General features: G+C 45.8%; 3 protein-coding genes across 3 annotated transcripts; 2 read left to right on the plus strand and 1 right to left on the minus strand.

Moving 5' to 3' along the window:
- Positions 1-1,585: 1,585 nt before the first annotated feature.
- CYP2D6 (cytochrome P450 family 2 subfamily D member 6) lies at positions 1,586-11,250 on the plus strand. The gene is made up of 9 exons (XM_021552796.4): positions 1,586-2,058; positions 4,368-4,539; positions 5,223-5,375; positions 5,984-6,144; positions 6,267-6,440; positions 8,229-8,370; positions 8,936-9,123; positions 9,998-10,139; positions 10,281-11,250. The coding sequence occupies exons 1-9, from the start codon at positions 1,846-1,848 to the stop codon at positions 10,457-10,459; spliced, it is 1,524 nt and encodes a 507-aa protein (XP_021408471.2). The 5' UTR covers positions 1,586-1,845; the 3' UTR covers positions 10,460-11,250.
- A 626-nt stretch (positions 11,251-11,876) lies between these two features.
- On the plus strand, positions 11,877-14,479 carry NDUFA6 (NADH:ubiquinone oxidoreductase subunit A6). Its single transcript, XM_021552735.4, has 3 exons — positions 11,877-12,043; positions 12,234-12,349; positions 13,528-14,479. Exons 1-3 carry the CDS (start codon positions 11,917-11,919, stop codon positions 13,657-13,659), a joined length of 375 nt encoding a protein of 124 aa, XP_021408410.1. The 5' UTR covers positions 11,877-11,916; the 3' UTR covers positions 13,660-14,479.
- A 1,172-nt stretch (positions 14,480-15,651) lies between these two features.
- Positions 15,652-18,233, minus strand: SMDT1 (single-pass membrane protein with aspartate rich tail 1). Its single transcript, XM_021552736.3, has 3 exons — positions 17,990-18,233; positions 17,322-17,462; positions 15,652-15,939 (listed from the first exon to the last, which is right to left on the minus strand). Exons 1-2 carry the CDS (start codon positions 18,143-18,145, stop codon positions 17,325-17,327), a joined length of 294 nt encoding a protein of 97 aa, XP_021408411.2. The 5' UTR covers positions 18,146-18,233; the 3' UTR covers positions 15,652-15,939; positions 17,322-17,324.
- Between the last annotated feature and the right edge of the window lie 214 nt (positions 18,234-18,447).

The raw sequence follows: 18,447 nt of genomic DNA on the forward strand, positions 1-18,447 counted from the left end.
GTACTGCTGATTCCTTGCAGGATTCAGTATTTCCCAGTTTCATGGTTGCTGCAGGCAAATTCATCCTTGATCATCATATCCTGATCCAAGTCTTCCTATTTTGTGAACAGCAAACTCAGCACAGCATCTCCTCCTGTTGTCTTTTCAATCAGCCTGTGTCATGAAGCTGTCTTGAGCACACTCAAGAAACCTCCCAGATTGTGCCTGACCATGCAGCCCTCCAGTTAAAGCACACTGTGAGTTAGCCCTAGAGCCTGTGATTGTGTGGGATGGCTCTATTGACTTTCTCTCCTTTCCCAAGAAGTCTGTAGTGAGTGCCTGGCACAGCACTGCCCATAGCGCTTTGCCACCTTCTCCTTGTCCACAGGCACTCAGATGGCCCATCACCTCTCCCATGGCCAAGTTCTGGGCACTCCTCTGCACAGCACAAAACCACTCCTCACTGTGTCCAGCCTCTTCTTCCTGAAGACACTGTGCCCATTGTGGCAGCTCTCCAGGTGTGTGAATCACTCCGGCATGTCTGTGTAACTCAGAAGAAATCACAATTCTGCAGTGGCGTGGGAGCTGGTAATTCCCCCAGTTGTTTCCCGTTCTACATGTTTGTTTAAAACTACTTGAGACAAACGCTGAACCCTGAGTTATAATGCTTTCTAAACAGGATTCTGCTATGGAGAATCCAGCAAGGTAAGGTCAACACACAGATATTGAGCATGGAGGTGCCTCCCCTGGCAGGGGAAAGGGCACTTGAAGCCCTGGCTGCACACCAGCGCTGCCTGCACAGCATTTGCAGCTGCGTTGCCTTGCAGCCTGAGCTCTCCATCACTGCTGCAGCAACTGTTCCAATAGGAGCTTTTCCTCTGATCACACTGAGATCACAGGTTAAGCTGTGATGGGTTTACTGCTTCTTTTTATCTCAAGCTGACTGTCCTAAGAGCAAGGTTTATTGATTTCCAATTGCAGGAATGCCAGGAGCACACAGCTGCGCTGCTTTAGGAAATATTTTGACTAACTCCATAATTGTGTTGGCATTACTACTGCCCCAAAGGCTGGATATTTGAGGCACCTTGTAATACATGTGACTTCTTCCTTATAGCTGAGCTGTGTTCTACAAAAGCTGAGGTCATTGTGCTGACTGACACTTGGATTTTGATAAAAAATTTTAATTCTAGAAACATAAATTATTTTTAAAATCTATGGGGACTGTTTCAAGCTAAATTCTGTAGTACATGCTTTCTTGTAAGGGAATGTTTGCTCTAACCTGAACTTCCTCAACTTCCAATGGTTCCTATCCTTAGCCTGCAAACATAAGCCTATATGATCTGGGTTTAGGAGCTGCTTCTTCCTTGACTTGCCTGTACTAACAAGAAGGTGACACACATTTAATCAACCTTTTTCCAAATTGCCCCATGAGAATGCAGCAAGACTCGTTGCTTGTGAACTTCTCTTTGTCTGTGAGAGAAGGCACACAAATACCCAGGGCTCACCCAGCCCTGCCCTACTTACGGACATTGTTAGCACCAGCTGCCACTTTTAGCAGCAACCGAGACCTCAGAGCTCCGGCCTTGGAGGAAGAATAGGGGGAGGAGGAGGGATGACCCTCATCACCGCTCCCCTAAATCTGAACCGAGCAGAGGAGGAGCTTATAGGCAGGGCCAAGTTTCGCAATCAAAGCCAGCCAGTGCAGGGAGAGAGGAGCAGCAAAAAAAGGCAGTGTGGGGAAGAGGAGGAAGCAGGGAGAAAGGGGCAGCTGACAGGGCAAGAAAGTGAGAGAGAGGAGAAGAGGAAAGGCAAAAGGAGGCAGTGACAGTCTTGGGTAAAAAGAGGCAGGAGTATACAGGCTACAAAATGGCATTACTCCTGTGGCTGGGGTCCCAGCTGTCATCCATCTGGAGCAACATCTCTATACTGGGAGTTTTTCTTACAGTGTTTACTTTACTGCTGGACTTCATGAAGCGCAGAAAGAAGTGGAGCCATTACCCACCAGGCCCAGCCTCGCTGCCATTCATTGGGACCATGTTCTCCATTAACTTCCACAACCCCCACCACTCCTTCGGCCAGGTGAGTGGCAGCCCCTGAACAAAACACTCCACATGCAATCCACCGTGGGCCCGGGAGGGGTGGGTCACACTCTGGCATCAGCTATAGATACATAACACAGAGAACAGGAGCTTTCATTTCCCTTGAAGTTGCTAGATAGAGCTTTAAGACTAACTAGCAAAAATGATAAAAATGTAAAAGTATAAAAATGTAGAAGTATGCACACAGGATGGTAAACAAAGCTGGAAACTGGGTAAACAGATAATGAGGAATATAGTGAGTGTTTTGGCAAGTTATGTAACAAGAAACAAGAACACATGACCAAAGAAAACGTTCAAGGAAAGGTCACCTGTAATATTGAAGCACTCAGCGAGTACGACTCCCAGAAACACCTTTCAATGACCCTCTAGGTCCATGAATGGACTTCCAGTAGCAGGCAGATGTGTGCAGGTAAGTCCTCGGAAAAGTGATGTTTATGTGGTAGCTGGGAAGCACGCTGCAATGAATATGTATGATCGTGATGGAATAAATACCTGGTTGTAAAGGGTATTTCATGACAATCATTCTATTAGAGGAGTCCAGTGCTACAGTAAAGCATACTTGCTTTACAATACTTCAAATTATCTTAGAAAGTTTATTTCTGGCCAACTTCAGTATCACTAGCTCTGCACAAAGCTGAGGGGCAATGCTCTCTCCAAAGTCCAGGATGAAGCAGATCACTGCTCAAGGACACTGACCTGGCCCGCCCAGAGAAATAGATAATCATTCACCAGAACCTCCCAACCTCTATCTCCCCTTCTCTGTATGAGCTCAGTGAGAGATCACTGCTGTGCCCCAGTGAAAGGTGCTGCTGTAGAGCTGGCTGCCAGCCTGACATGTGGGCAGGCTTGGAGGCAAAGGAGCAGGAGGTGGTACAAACAAGGGAAGACAAACAAATATCTGTGGACTGGGAATGGCAGGCTTCCCTGCGTCTTACTGAAGCATGCCTGCAGGCATGTGACAGTTTCAGTTAAAGAGACCAGCTTGTGGAATTTGACTCTGCAGCAATGCCCAAAATCTCAGTAGTGTTCCTATTCAAAGTCTGGCCATAGCTTTTCTCAAAGGGAAGGCAGGGCTTTCACAGCCTGCAGCAGATAAATCATGGGTATTTTGTGCTTCAGCTTGCAAACTCTAAAGGCCTTTTTTCTAGGACAGTGCTGTTCAGCTGCCTGTCCAAAACCTGCCAAGTGGAGAAACTAAATACAGCATTTGTATTATTTTCTTGCATGTAGTCCAAACGCTTACCGTTTTCAAATCATATCACGTCAGGGTCATGCTAACCACAATCTTGACCAGTAGTCATTTTTAACTATGCATTTCTATTGCAAGTGAAGTGCTAATTCCCTTTTCAACCCTACTGCAAATACAGTATGAAGTACTTCATTCCTTGCAATGCTACAGTGCAGAAATCAAAAATCTTATACTTTAAACCAAACAAAAGGGACAGAAATAAAAGTAAAAAAAAACCTGTGGGGTATTGCTACTATTGCACTGTCTTTAAATAATGTGCTTCTGAGCTTTGCTCAGTGTTCCTAACTGGGGAGCTTTGACCTGCCTTCCCAGGAGTCCATGTCCCGTTAAAGGGTTTGTCTACCTGGAGAAGGCTTTGCTCCATGGCCAGCTCCCATGGTGAGTGTGTGGCTGAGAGGATTACCTGTGCATTCATCCCGATTCAGCTTTATGAGTCTTACAGATCACAGCAGCTGTAAGGGTGTGTGCTTGTTACCAGTCATACTAGATGTGCATGCTTATTTTAGGGAGAAAGTTGACCTGAAACTCCAGTGTAGAATTGCCTTTCCCAACCATATTTCTGGAAACCTGGCTCTGGGTAGATCCTTAGGTACAAATGCATATTTTAATAGAAATTACATATCACCTTATTATTTCCTTCAGCAGAAGTAGACTAACTCAGAACTTACTTAGTCTTTCAAATCAAAATAAATATAAAGATTAGGAAATAATTCATTATCAATCATGCAGTCTTTAAAAATCCCTAAAAAGGTTCTTGACAAAATTAAAAGTACTTGCACAATGTTCATGACAACAGTTTGGCCAGGATAGACATATTCTAAATTTTTCCACTTACAGGGCATTGATCCCTGCTACAGATGCTGCTTGGCACTGTTTGGAGCTGTTGCACTGCAAAGATCAAGATCAAAGATCAGCTGAAGATCTCTGAATAAAAGTACCTCAAAGTTCACTCAGTAGTAAATGCCCTAACCAAGGATACAGTGATATTTCTGGTGTTGCATTCAGCTCATTTTCAGGGACATGCTTTTTTATCTTGGCAGCTCCAGAAGAAATTTGGAAACATCTTCAGTCTCCAGAACTGCTGGACCAACCTAGTAGTGCTGAATGGGTATAAAACAGTGAAGGAAGCCCTGGTTCACAATTCGGAGGACTTTGCTGACCGGCCACACTTTCCAATATATGAGCACATGGGCTATGGAAAGAATTCTGAAGGCAAGCTCCCATAAAAATGAACATTCCTTGATTGCACTAGCATGAGAAGGATTGGGTAGAAGCAAGATTTTCTCAGTGCGGTGCACCTTTGTGTGTCCCCCTGGTCAACCTCCTTGTATGTCTGGCACCCTCTGGTAGCAACAAACGCGGATTTGATTAAATGGGGGCTACCCTTAGTGGTTGTAGTACAGCTCCAGCAAGCACACACTTCTTCAGCTGTGTAAGGACACCATAAAATGTACAACTTTTCTGCCAGGTCCAAACACCCACAAATAAGTGCTTATGGTGCTTATGTAAGACAAAATGTTTATGCAAAATGTTACATGTAAGTTGTTGCAAAAAAATATGGTGACTCTCATTCAAGACAGAGTATTTTCCTGCATCCTGCCCACATTACATCCTCAGCTCCTGTGTGGTGGCACAAGCTGGTGGAACAATGCTGAATAGTTTGCTGACTCCTTAGCAGCCCTTGTTGCTCCCATTGAATCCCCCTGCACCTTTGCCAGCCATGCACAGAAGATGCAGTGATCCATTTCAGAACTGCTGTCTGAACAACCTGCATAAGGTCAGGCTATCTATCTATACAGACCTGTACCTCCAGACTCATGATTGTTGTTCTCTAGCAAAATTTACTTGATGTACAAGTCAGATATCTGACACATCTTGCTCATCCACAATTCCAGGGATTGTTGTAGCAAGATACGGGCACGTCTGGAAGGAGCTAAGGAGATTCACACTCTCTACGCTGAGGAACTTCGGGATGGGAAAGAAATCCCTGGAGGAGCGAGTGGTAGAGGAAGCTGGATTTCTTTGTTCTGAAATCAAGTCTAAAGAAGGTTTGTGACATCCACAAGGATGGGGAAATCACAGAAAAAGGCAATACAGTGATGCAGAGAGAAGTAATGCTACAGCCACTCCTGTTTGCATGCAGTGCTCTCTTCCCATGCAAATACAGTGTTTCTAGTCTATGTGCCCTCCTTGGAGAGCATTTTGCTTTACAGAGTGGGGCTGCCGAAACACTAATCCCTTTGAAACAGTAAACAAATAGGAAATTAGAAATAGAGAAGAGAGGTAAAATAGAATTATTCCCAGAGCTCAGTAACTCTACTTTATGAAGTTTAGTGGAACATATTGATATTATCACATGCAATAAAAGTGCAGCTGAGAGTTCACAGCCTGTCATCAAGACACAGAACAAAGTGTTACCAGTCAAGTCACAGAACAACCCTGCAGCTCAGTTTTTCTTGGGAGTTTTCTTCTTTAAACATAGAGCAACTAAATATAAGTAAGAATGAGGTGATCGTCACTTCCTAGTGTGATGCTCTGGAAGCTTTTTCTCCTGGTGTCATCAAGGTGGCATTTGAGTATTCTCATTGCTTACAGATGAGGTCCAGCAGTTTGATATTGCTGAGCTTCATGGCTTGGTCTCCATTTCCATTTTCAGGTAAATCTTTTGATATACATGTTCCCATAAATAATGCTGTCTGCAACATGATCTGCAACATTGTCTTTGGAGACCGTTTTGACTATGGTGATAAGACATTCAAGAAGCTGTCACAGTTATTTCAAAATTCCTTGAATGAAGAAACGGGATTCCTGCCTCAGGTAAACCACAAGCTGAAAGAAGCTGCCCTCTATTGCTTGAGAGAATTGTGTTTTCCTTATTTTTATTTTTTTTGCATCATGTAATATCTTCTCTCTCACTCCCTCTGGTTCTCACACCCCAGCTTCTTAACGTGGTTCCCATTTTGGTGCGCATCCCTGGAGTGCCACAGAAAATCTTTCGAGCACAAAAAGAATTAATGGACTTCATAGATGTGGTCTTAGATAAGCATATGAAGACCTGGGACCCTGCTTACACCCGAGATATGACGGATGTGTTTTTAAAGGAAATGGAGAAGGTAGAGTGACACTAGCAGACCCTCTGGGGTCAGAAGTAATTTCTTTGCCTTGTTCAAGCTTGTGAAGCTGACTTTCCTCCTAGAGCTGCACAAAACCTCTTACAATCTAATTTCCTACTTTTCCATTCCACTTTGTATCTTGAGAAGAAAGGTATTCTTCATGTCGTAACCTCTTTTGTTGTCTTAAGACACCGTATTATCTGCTGATATTTTTGTTTCCATTTTCTGCTTTCATATTTCCTTCAGAATCTAGGAACTTCCTTCTTTCCAGCCTACAAAAAAAAAAAAAAAAAAAAAAAAAAAAAAAAAAAGAAGGCTTTTAAAAGGCAATGATTGGGAATTCACTGAATGTCCTAAGGTTGCACCAGGGAAGAAGTTGGCATGCAATATTCCATGTAATATCAGTGCCTCAATGGCTGATGCCTCAAAATCAGTCACAAAACTGGAGCAACAAATTGACTTTTTGGTGTCATAGCCTGTCTTTAAACCAAGTTATGATTTGAAACTAGTGTCTCCTTTGGGATATATATTTTTGAATTGCTTGCTAAAACTAGTTTGCTAGATATCAGAGGAAGGCCTAAATCTGAACTTCACTGAAATTAAAAGGACTCTTTCCTCGAATTCGGTCAGGCACACAGTATGAAATCAAAGATACTTGGGTCAGCCCATCCATCTGCCATATGTTTCTGCACATGGATTCACTAAATTTCAAGTGCCAGATGAGCAATATTAGCAGATTCTGCTTGCAAATCACTTCCACCATCCAAGTCCTCAGGCTGGACTACTGCTCTGCATGACACCCTGCCATGCTGTGGGGCTCAGGCACCTCCAGCCCATGGGCAGAGCAACGTGACCCACATTACTCTGTACTGAGCAGTACAGCCTAGGGGTGGGTGCTGCCTCTTGTCACACCTCTCTTCTGTTCACTAACATCACCCGATAAGCCAGTCTGATAACTGAATTAACTTTGGTCAAGTCAGTCCCAAACTCCCTTCTCTGAGATCTTTTATTGGAATAACAGTTGAGTCTTAAATGCATTATTAATTGCTATCCATATTACAACAGCATCTAAATATACAGAATAACTTAACAGAAGCTAATTCCTAGGAAAAGGAAGTATAAAGAGGATTAGAAAAGACAAGAAGACAAACTCATGCAGAGAGCTTGCCATATCTCACATGCTAACAAATTCGAGCTCAATTAGCATTTGTATGAGGGATCAGTTTTCCTGAAAATGGTATTGCAGACTTAACAGGCAGCAATAATCCTTTAACCTGATAACTCTGATTTTTTTTTTTTTTTTTTTTTTATTCAATAGTAAAAAAATACCAGGGCAGGAACAGAGAGAATATGTGATGCATAGCTAGAAATAACCTCCTTAAAATTATGCTGATTTTTCATTTGCCACATGAATGCAACCTCCTCTCTGTGGCTTTTATCATCTGATCAAACCTGAGTAACTGTTTGAGGGAAGATGTTACAGTGAGTGGCAAGGGCCTGCTGTCTGTTTGAGCTGAAAGCAAAAGGTGTTTTCTTGAAGGCAGAAGTAGCATTCTTCTCTGAGTATATTGGAGGTGGTTGAGGACCTTCAAATACAGGACATAACCGGGTTACAAAGCATATCAGTCATGCTCAGACTGTTGCATGTGCTGTGCTGTGTTCTTGGAATTAAAAACAGGAACACATGCTAAAAAATTTATCTAGTGCTTCTCAGCACTTCTCTGGGCAGTACTCTTCTTGCCCAGCAAATACCCCAGCTCCAATCACCCACTTTTTTGCTCTCCACAGGGTAAGGCAGCTGAAGAGAATGGTTTCCACTATAACAACCTTCGTATGGTGACCATGGACTTGTTTACAGCTGGTTCTGAGACCACCTCCACCACTATCCGGTGGGCATTGCTGTATATGCTTCTCCACCCAGAAATACAGAGTAAGTCAGAAACTTACTTACAGAGGTGTAGCCTCTTCCCTTCAAGACTCATTTTTGCACAAGGATTTCGCAAAGAAGAACAGCTTTGGTGATTGCCAGTCTAGCAGAAACACAGGAGAAACACTTCCCAAATAGCTGTTCTGGCAGGGGGTAGCCATGATAAAAAGCCTGGAGTTTGAAGGGTAAGTTTGCTCTTACCTTCATTTTGAGGGCTTTACCGGGGTATTGGCTGTGGTCAGTGTACCCTCTTCCAGTATTTGGAACAGATACTGATTGGTTTAAATTCTCTAATTCTGCTTGACCAGGTACTCTTCAAGCTGCATAGAGGGGAGGTAAGGTAGCATGTCAAGCAGCAAGGCCTTTATTAAAAATGCTATGAGCAAAGAACAGTTACACAGAGTTACCAGTCAACTGAAAAAGGCCTTCCTCTCTGGTTTCTGCTTCTGTCTCTACTTGTCCTGTTCTCACACAGTGCCTACAATCTCAGGCAGCCAGTCTTTCAGCTTGTACCAGCTGCTTCTGGTTCTCTAAGGGTCCTCTAATTCTTTATCTCTCCTGCTTTCAGGTAAGGTCCAGGAAGAGATTGATAGAGTGATTGGCAGAGAGAGACCCCCCACCATGAAGGACCAAGCTAGCATGCCTTACACTAATGCTGTGATCCATGAAGTGCAACGCTGCGGGGACATTGTTCCTGTTGGGGTACCTCACATGACGTACCGGGACACTGAGTTGCAAGGCTTCTTCATTCCCAAGGTGACTGTGACCAGATAAGCAATACAGCAGCCTCTCCTTGTGCAGATGCCAGGCATGGGGTAGGGATGATCCCATCCAACCCTGCAATGTTGCACTTCCAGCCCCAATTACAGTCACTGTTGAGCACTAAAATAGGACATTTTGAAATGTTAAATTCAGGCAGATGGTCATATCTGTGTTCTAGGCTTACAGGTTGTATGGGAATGCAACTGCAGTAGCAGCTCAGTGCAAAGGTTCCTTTCCTCTCAATGGGCTGTGATACTCACTGCAGGTTAGAAGAAGCCTAACAGGCTCTCTGAAGGCACTCAACATCAACTTACTGTCTTTTCCGAGATGGTAGTAGTTCAATTCTAGCCTCTGAAGCTATCCAAATGCCATTGGCGTTCAGACCAGTTTCGCCGTGACAAGCAGCTGTCCTGGCAGGAGTGGCAGAATTCAAGCCTGGGATATTTTTGTATATTTTTGTAGCTGTGTAGTATCTCCTCTCATTTAAAACCTTGACATGTGAAACAGGAAAGCTTTGCCATTTTCCATGGTCCCTGAGAAAGCTGGGCTTTGAAGTCTGTCAGTCAGCTTTTTCTCTGTAGCTATAAAACCAGTCCAGGAGGATGAGAAGCAGAGGCTGTTTCCACTGTGTAACCGTGAAATCTGCATTTGCATGCAACAGCCTTTGTAAGGCTACAAATTGCAAAAGTTCAGATGCTTCGGAGTGTAGAGCAAGCACCGTATGCCATTGGAAAAGGGCCCTGCTTTACCTCTGCTTCAAGTAAGATGCAGAAGTGGAAATGGGTGCTATTAGTTGGCAGACACGGTCTGTCCCATTGTGCCAAGACAATGCGGCTGTTCTCACGTTTCCTCTTGTGGGGGAGTGCAGGGGACGACAGTCATCACCAACTTGTCTTCCGTGCTGAAGGATGAGACAATCTGGGAGAAACCAAACGAGTTTTACCCCGAGCACTTCCTGGATGCAAAGGGGCAGTTTGTGAAACCAGAGGCCTTCCTGCCCTTCTCAGCAGGTAAATCTGAGGGGAGGATCCTGCAGCAAGTCAGAGACACAGCGGGAGGGTGATCTGCTCCCCCCCACCCCGTGACAATTCCAACATCGATTATCGCCCTCTTTGACAGACACTTCCTCGCTTCCTCTTCCTCTCTTGCAGGTCGCCGTGCCTGTCCGGGAGAACAGCTGGCCAGGATGGAGCTCTTTCTCTTCTTTACCACTCTCCTGCAGAAATTCACTTTCGTGCTCCCTGAGGGCCAGCCCAGGCCACGGGTGGACGGTCACTTTGCAATCACGAGATCTCCACACCCGTACCTCTTGCAAGCTCTCCCAAGATAGGTGCACACCACTCTCCTTTCACTCACAGACCGCCACTCCCCCAAACCCTGGCAGGAACATTGCAGGTCTAAGCAGGATCATGCCAGGTTCAAGCTCAAGTCTTTAAGGATCTAGGCCAATATCTTGTGGAGCTTCATTCTAGCTGTGGTTCTTGAATCAAACAAGAGAGCTTCAGCTTCCACAGCAAGGTGACATTAAAATGTAGTTTCAGAGTAGTGCTTCTGGAAAATCTTACTGTCCAAGACATACATGTCCCCTTCATCCCTTCCTGTTTATTACACACTTCTGTATGTTGAACAAATATTGCATTGTCTTAATTTATAGCCTCAGAGAAAGTAAGTTTTAATCCTGACAACCCTTATGTCACACTATGCCTCCAGTAGGAGTAAATACCAAGGAGTATATAAATAATCCATGTGGTGTTTCAGGCACAGAAGAAGGTCATTTGTGAAATACAGAAATTTCGATAAATACATTTAAAGAGAAATCCTGGTGTTTAGATTTACTATCTCTTCTAATTAAAACGTTTTTTTTTTTTATTTTTGGCATTACATAATGTCAGCTCTTGGGTAGGTTTGGAACTCACAAAGGGATGGAGTTATGCTGTTTGAAACTATATGGCCATAGATTTTAGAGCTACGTTTCCCTTTCTTCCTGCAATATCCCTGACAAATTGTTTTGCAAGATGCAAAGATATGTTGATGTTACCACATCTAAAGAGACAGTAGCACGAAGGAGCTCCTATGTATAACCACCAGTAAAAAAAAATAAAATATCTGAAATTGAGTGCACATGTGCAGTATTAAATTTGTGTAATAGTAATTTTGGAAGCTATGAAAGCGAATGAATTATGCAAATACTTATTAACATAATTAAGATTTGAACTTGATCATTTGCACATTTATGCTTTTCATCTACAACATAACTTGAAAGAATAAAAGTGATATGAAATCTTTATTTTCCCCTCTCCTGAGATTTCTCTCCTCACACCCAGCACCTGAGTCTTTCAAGATCATTTCAGTGTTACTCCTCTGGTCTGTTCAATGACACCGAACTGCATGTGTTCGGGTTTATAGGGACCAGCAATACCCAAGTGTGCTTAAAGAGAACTGAACTTTGGAGAGGTCCTGGCACTCGTGTATTTGGATACAAACGTGGGTATAGCTAGAGGAGGGAGTGTCTTTTCCCGTGGCGGGACCGAAGAGCAGCGGGCGCTGTCCTGAGGGAGGAGCGGGCTCCGGGGGCGGCGCGGGCCGACGGCCTCGCGAGGCGGGGCCCGCCCAGCGGCTGCCCCGCCCCTTGCGGCGCGGTGATTGGGTGATTGGCGTTTCTCCTGACCAATCGGGTGGGAGGCGGCCGGCCCGGAAGGCTGGAGTGGCAGCTCAGCCGGCCAATAGGGAAAGTCGCCGTGCCCCGCGCGTTCCCGGGGCGGTGGGGAAGGTGGCGGCGGCGCCAAGATGGCGGTGGCGGGCAAGGGAGTGGTGTCGGCCGCCGTGAAGCCGATCTTCAGCCGGGACCTGGGCGAGGCGAAGCGGCGCGTCAGGGAGCTGTACCGGGCCTGGTACCGCGAGGTGCCCAACACGGGTGGGTGACGGATGGCGGGGCCTGCCGCGCGGGCTCAAGGTCGGAACGGCCTTAAATGACATTGGTGAAGCCGGCGGGCATCGCATGAACGAGTGACAGTGTAGAGATTTTTAGGGTTGAGTTGCACGTTGCCGGTGGGATAATAGCAGAGCGACGTGGATGACCGCAGTAGGTGTTGTGTTTCTCTTAGTGCACCTGTACCAGCTGGATATCACGGTGAAACAGGGGCGGAACAAGGTGCGGGAGATGTTCATGAAGAATGCCCACGTTACGGATCCACGCGTGATAGACATGCTGGTTATTAAGGTACACACAGTTACTTCTGATTTGTTCAAGCTGCAGAGAATGTGGATGATTGGTGGTGAGTGTGGTGGAGGAGAGGGACAACTTTGTACCATACTGTCTATGGAGTGGTTGTTTCTTGCAGTTGGATTGGTAATACCTATGTCAGCAAACCTGTTGATAAGGGATCAGGTGGCTTTAGAATTCAGGAAGCGTATGTCAAGCAAAGCAGCAATTAAAATACTAAATTTGTTCCTTGCTTGCTTATTTTTAACAACAGCAATCAAAGGGAAAATAGGTGTTGCTCACAAGTTTACTATTAAAAACAAACTATCTGCTCTCTGCAGTACTTCATTGGATTGGAAAATGGTTTTCTTCACTGATTCTGAAACATATATTGCAGTGTCAGTACTTGGTGGGAAGCTGGGTTTGGGTGGCAGAACACTCCAACTCTGTAACGCATCTGGTGGTGTTACAGGCCTGAGAGACCTGTCTGCTTCAAAGCAATGATCAGCACAACAGGCTTCAAAATGTGTCTGAGCAACAGTAACTGATCTCTGCAGTTCTAATGCATTAGAAAGCTTCCAACTCAGGTGCCATGCTCACCTGTTTTGTTTCTTGCATTTCAAGACAATTACTCTGTCTTTATATGATGAAAAAATATGGAAACAGAATCCTAGATAACATAGCCGGTGACAATTCCAGACGGTCTCATTTTGCTCTGTGCTACCATCCTATAAAACCGGTATAAAAGGATGAAATAGTGACGAGTTTGCATGTCTCAGTGGCAGAGATACTGGTGCAAGGCACCTGGCAGCAGTTAATTTTACAGCTAAAATGTTGCTGTTTACCCAAATTCAGTAGAGGTGCTTGAAAGTTAGCAATGTTGTGTAGAATGTTACGGGAGGTGCTGGTCAGGAGAGAAACAAAGCAGGTTTTAAGAAGGGGATAGAGTCTCTTGCCTGTTTCACAGGGCTGGGAAGCTTGCTGCAGAGAAATCCACGTAAGTTGCAAGGCAGGAACAGTATATTTGTGTCACAGTGCAGGTGATGCACGCAGGCTGTAGGAATACAGAACTGTTGATGCAGCTGTTATTTTTGTAGGTGTTTTAAAGTTCATTCAAATAACTTTAACAGTACTGCATGGTTAGACTTGGGCTCTAACTGCCAACTAGTCTAAAATTCTTTTGTGTGTGTGTGCAGGGAAAAATGGAGCTTCAGGAAACCATTCATGTCTGGAAGCAGAGGACTCACGTCATGAGGTACTTCCACGAGACGGAAACCCCACAACCTAAAGACTTTCTGTCCAAATTCTATGCGGGCCACAATCCCTGAGAAACTGACTCTGTGTCTTCCTGCCTTATATTACAAATAAAAGTTCTATACAATATAAAAAAGATCCATACCAAGAGATTCTCTAGCATCTTAGGAGCCTAATGACTAGGTGAATCCAGAGCATGTGCAAGTGATCTGTTTGAAGAGCTGTAATTTCCTAGTTTTGCCTGTGTGGATTTTCAGTGGATGGCACTTATCCCATCACTTGCCCTAGGGTGTCTGCTGAATAACCACAGCACAGCCTATCTGTGGGTCTTTGTGCTTAGCCTACAGCTGCATCTGTAGATGTTAGCTCTGTGAGGAAAAGGGTGGCCCTTCAGAAAAACCACTGTACTCACAGAAATATTTTTGTGCTCGAGGGACGTGTATTCATGCAGTGTCTTGCAATTTCATCCTATGACTTTGTTGACCTTGTTTTTTTATTTGACATTAATCTCCTTCATTTCTTGCCGAGAAAATATAAAATCAAGTAGGCAAATAAATCCTTGTGCATTAAAACATCAGCAGAATCCATTTCTCTGCTATAAAATTAAATTATCTGGAAAAGGGGTTTAGTACTGTTTTCTAGAATAGGAAGGCTCTGTAAAAGCTTCTGAAGCCTAGCAGGAGATGGGTGTCCTACCATCACCTCATCCACTGAATCAGGAATTACTAGTTCCCTTTTGAAAGGGATAAGGACAATTTATTCTTTCACCAGAGAACAGGTTTTCAGCAAGTAACTTGGTGCTGGAGCTCCTCCAGATGTGACCAGCCCTGGATGTTTGTAATACACTCAAGCTTAATTTTTTCCACCCTAAATAAATATCTTTTTATCCTCTAAGTATTGGGGCTTTCTTCCCCATGAGGGCCGTAACACAACACTCCTCAGGGACCTGTACATAGGTACCTTGGGGCTCCAGGGTTGGCATGCTTTTCAGGACAGGTTGACAAAGTCAGGAGGGGCTCAGGAGGGACTGTGGGACAAAGCAGTGAAAAGGATTTTAGTAGCATATAAAACAGAAGCAGGTACGTGTTTGGCTCCCAAGAGCAGATAAACTGGAACAACTGCTCCTCAGGTGGCTTTGGGCAAGGAGGGGGCAACTCAGATACCAAGTGATTCAAGAACCTGGCAGCTGCCTTTAGCTACAGCTCTTGGGGTTACTCAGATTACAGGATCCCTTTTCTCTCAGTAGCCATGCTGGGGAGTTACTGAGCAAACCGTAAAAACTGTGCCAAAGAATAAGGGAACAAATGTGCTGTTGGAACTATTCACTGCTCCCTGTTCAATAGCAACACCAATAAGGAAGGAAGAAGTGGGCAATCAAGAGGCCAGATCTAGTGACCAGAAACCACGAGACACTGCGGCAGTGCTGGCTTAAGAAAAATAAATAATTTACCGACCTCTCAAGGTTTGATTTGAGAGAACAGCTGGTCTGCTGTGACTAAAGATACTCTTCCTCTGCCATAACAGCAAAGAAGACCTTTTAAGTCTATGATACAAGAATTTAAGTGCAATAGCAAACACTTTTATGAAAAAAGGAGTTGAAGTTCATACAGTGAAGAAAACAAACACCTTAGGGCTCTTTCAGAAGGAAGTACTGAACTACCTAGGAAATATTAGATGCTTGGAGCCAGTGTTCAGATTAAATGTTATAAAGCACGTGAGCAAGTTCAATTGCAGCTTGTGATCTCAACCTTTACCAAAGCCACTCAGAGTTTTAACTCTGATGATAATACTGTCTTTCATCTTCAGTGAGGCAAAGTTAATGCCACAGTCCCCATCAGATACAGCTGCTAGGTTGTTGAACAGTGCCATTGTCAGTGTGCACTCCACTATTTAACAGGGCTGTGTTGTGGGGCTGCTGCTTCCCCTAGGATTCCCTATGTCCTGTAGATCAGTACTGAGTTACTGAAAGGACTCAAGAGAAAATAAACATGAGGAGGGCCTCCCTACTGGAACAGACATGCAGAGATAGAAAAGACAGGAAAAAAAACAAACCCAGAGGACCAAAGTTGCACATGTCAATCGCTTGATCTTTAATTGTTTCCCATGTTGCTAATTAAAGGCATCCCAAGCAGTCTTTGATGAGGTGAGCATGTGTGTGCAAGGTCGCAGGGCTTGTCAAGCACCTCCTTCAACCCTGATCTACAGATTTCCAGCATACAGAGATGTGCAGGACACTCACTGGCAAAAGGGGATACAAAGCTCCCTGCCCCCTTTAGGAAGGACAAAACAGGTGACAGATGTTGGAACCATTGTTTTGTCAATGGCTTTCTCCCTTCTGTTCCTCTGTTCCAGTGCTGCAAATAGAAAAACAAGCTGTTACAGATACACTACTGAGCTGTAGTCTGCATCCTCCTCCCAAAACTACACAAGATGGGGTTTACATAAAGGGAGTTTCCAACAGGCCAGTGCAGTCTTTGCAATCTCTTAAGTCTTGACTTCTAGCTGCACAGTGCATGCTGGAAAACCCCTTATCAACAGGAATACATCCACCAAACTGACTGTAAGTCTACATTATTTACAACAACTTCTCTAAAAGTTTCTTTGTTCTATGAAGAAATAACACCTAAACTCAATATAAATAACACCTAAACTCAAATCTTTACACAATAACAGCTAAACAGAATAACAGAAGATGGTAGAAAGTGTAGCACAGTGCAGATAAAGATTAATTATTTCCGTTTTTCCTTTCTGCAATGAGTCTGAATGGTTCAGCTATGCCAGAGATAAGTGTTGTAACACCCACCAGACAGTTTGTTCTGATGGGTTCTAGAATGCTCTTAAATTGTTCACCTCTATCAAAATTTCAGACAGTACATGATTCTGTTTTAAAAGAGTAATTCCGTGAGTTAGAAGAAGACTTTTTAAACAGGTAAACAAGTAGAACAAAATCACAGAATCGTTTAGGTTGGAAATGACCTTCAAGTTCATTGAGTCCTAATTGTTAACCCAGTACTGCCAAGTACACCGCTAAACCATGTCCTGAAGTGTCTCATCTACACCTCGTTTAAATACCTCCAGGGCATGTGACTCCACCACTTCTCTGGGCCGCCTGCTCCAATGCTGGACAACCCTTTCCCCGAAGAAATGTTTCCTAATATCCAGTCTAAACCTCCCCTAGCACAGCCTGAGGCTATTTGCTCTTGTCCTGTTGCTTGTTACTTGGGAAAAGAGATTGAAACCTACCTGGCTGCAGCCTCCTTTCAGGTAGTTGTAGAGAGTGATAAGCCCTCACCTATGCCTTCTTTTCACCAGGCTAAGCAGCCCTAGTTCCCTCAGCCACTCCTCCTAACAGCTGAGCTTCAGACCCCTTAGCAGCTCTGTCATCCTTCTTTGGATGTGTAATGTAGGAACACTGAAGTCTCTCTGTTGTCTGCAGTATAGACCCTCATTGACTATACTTTATTTCTGATTCAGCTGTCAAGATCTAAAACACTATCATTTTTTCCAGTCTCTTAAGAAATGCATGGTGTGGAGACTGCACAGATACCAGTCTGGTCTAGTCTGGTACAAACCAAAAAAGTTCATAGCCAAAAGCATATCCCTAACCATGTGTTTAACTGCAAGTGTATCTTTTAAGCTGTTGCTGGCTGTATTTCCTTGTCTGAGATTCTCCTCCCTGCCTCAAGCCGAACGGAAAGCACAAATAATTAGATTGCTGGTGTAATTTATGACGTACCCTTTAATCATCGTCATCGTCATCCTCTGGGACAAAGATATCATGTTCTTCAAGTAAGGCTGCGAAGTTCTTACTGATCTGAGTACCAACATACAAGAAAGGGATCACCACGCTGAACACTCTGAGGAGGCCGAAGGGCGTCTGCAAGGAGTCGATTGTAAAAATTGGATCTTTACATCCAAGCAAGTCGCACGTTGGCTGCACCGGCGCACTCCCGGCTCCACAGGCGCGCGGGGGCCCGGGATGCGGCCCGCAGAATGATCTCCGTCCCCAGTGGCACGCCCCGGTCTTCGTTATCGCGTTACAGTGTTACAAACACTCCCGCGCCAGCCAGTGGGCAGCCCGGGGCACGAACACCCGTGGCTTAGGGAGGGGATGGCGGTCGCCGGTGACAGAGGGCGGTGCATAGGCGAGCACTGATCTCCCCTTACGGCGCAGCGCGGCCTCGCTCGGGGGACGCGGGCCCGGCGAGCCCCGCACGCTCGGGGGCCGCTCCCGCCTCCCTCCCGCTGCCGAGCGCTTCCGCATCCCCGCCCGCAGCTCCCCGCTCATTGGTCCCGGGCACTGTCATTCACACCTGCCGCCCCGCCCACACCAGCTGCGTCCACACGGATTGGCCGCCGCTGCCGCTCGCGGCTGCCGGCCCCGCCCGCTCGCCCCCCACTCACCTTAACCGGCTTGGGCAAAATGGCGCCGCTGCGGGTGACGGTGGCGCCCCGGGAGGGCACCAGCGGCACGGCCGGGGCCCGGCCCGACGCGCCCCAGCCCGCACGCCCCGAGCGAGCCAGGGTCGCCGCCAGGAGCCGCCCGGCTGCCGCTGCCATCGTCCCGGTGCCCCGACCGCGGCACAGCCCAGGCGTCACCTGGGATCTCGCGAGGCTTGTGGGCAGGCGGTGAGGTCGGCACTGCGCACGCGCGGGGCGAGACCGCGCCCCCCGGGCCTGGGGGCGTTTCTCGGTGCCCCGCGGGGACCGAGGGATACAGGGACAGAGGGACAGAAGGACCGAATGACCGAGGGACACAGGGACAGAGGGACCGAGGGACCCCGGGCCGGCCCCGCCTCCTCCCGGTGAGGGGAGACCCGGGCCGGCCGGGAATGGCCAGGCTCTGCAGGCACGCCAGGGGG

Source organism: Lonchura striata, chromosome 1A (genome assembly GCF_050655825.1).
Source record: "Lonchura striata isolate lonStrDom1 chromosome 1A, ASM5065582v1, whole genome shotgun sequence".
Classification (NCBI taxonomy): domain Eukaryota; kingdom Metazoa; phylum Chordata; class Aves; order Passeriformes; family Estrildidae; genus Lonchura; species Lonchura striata.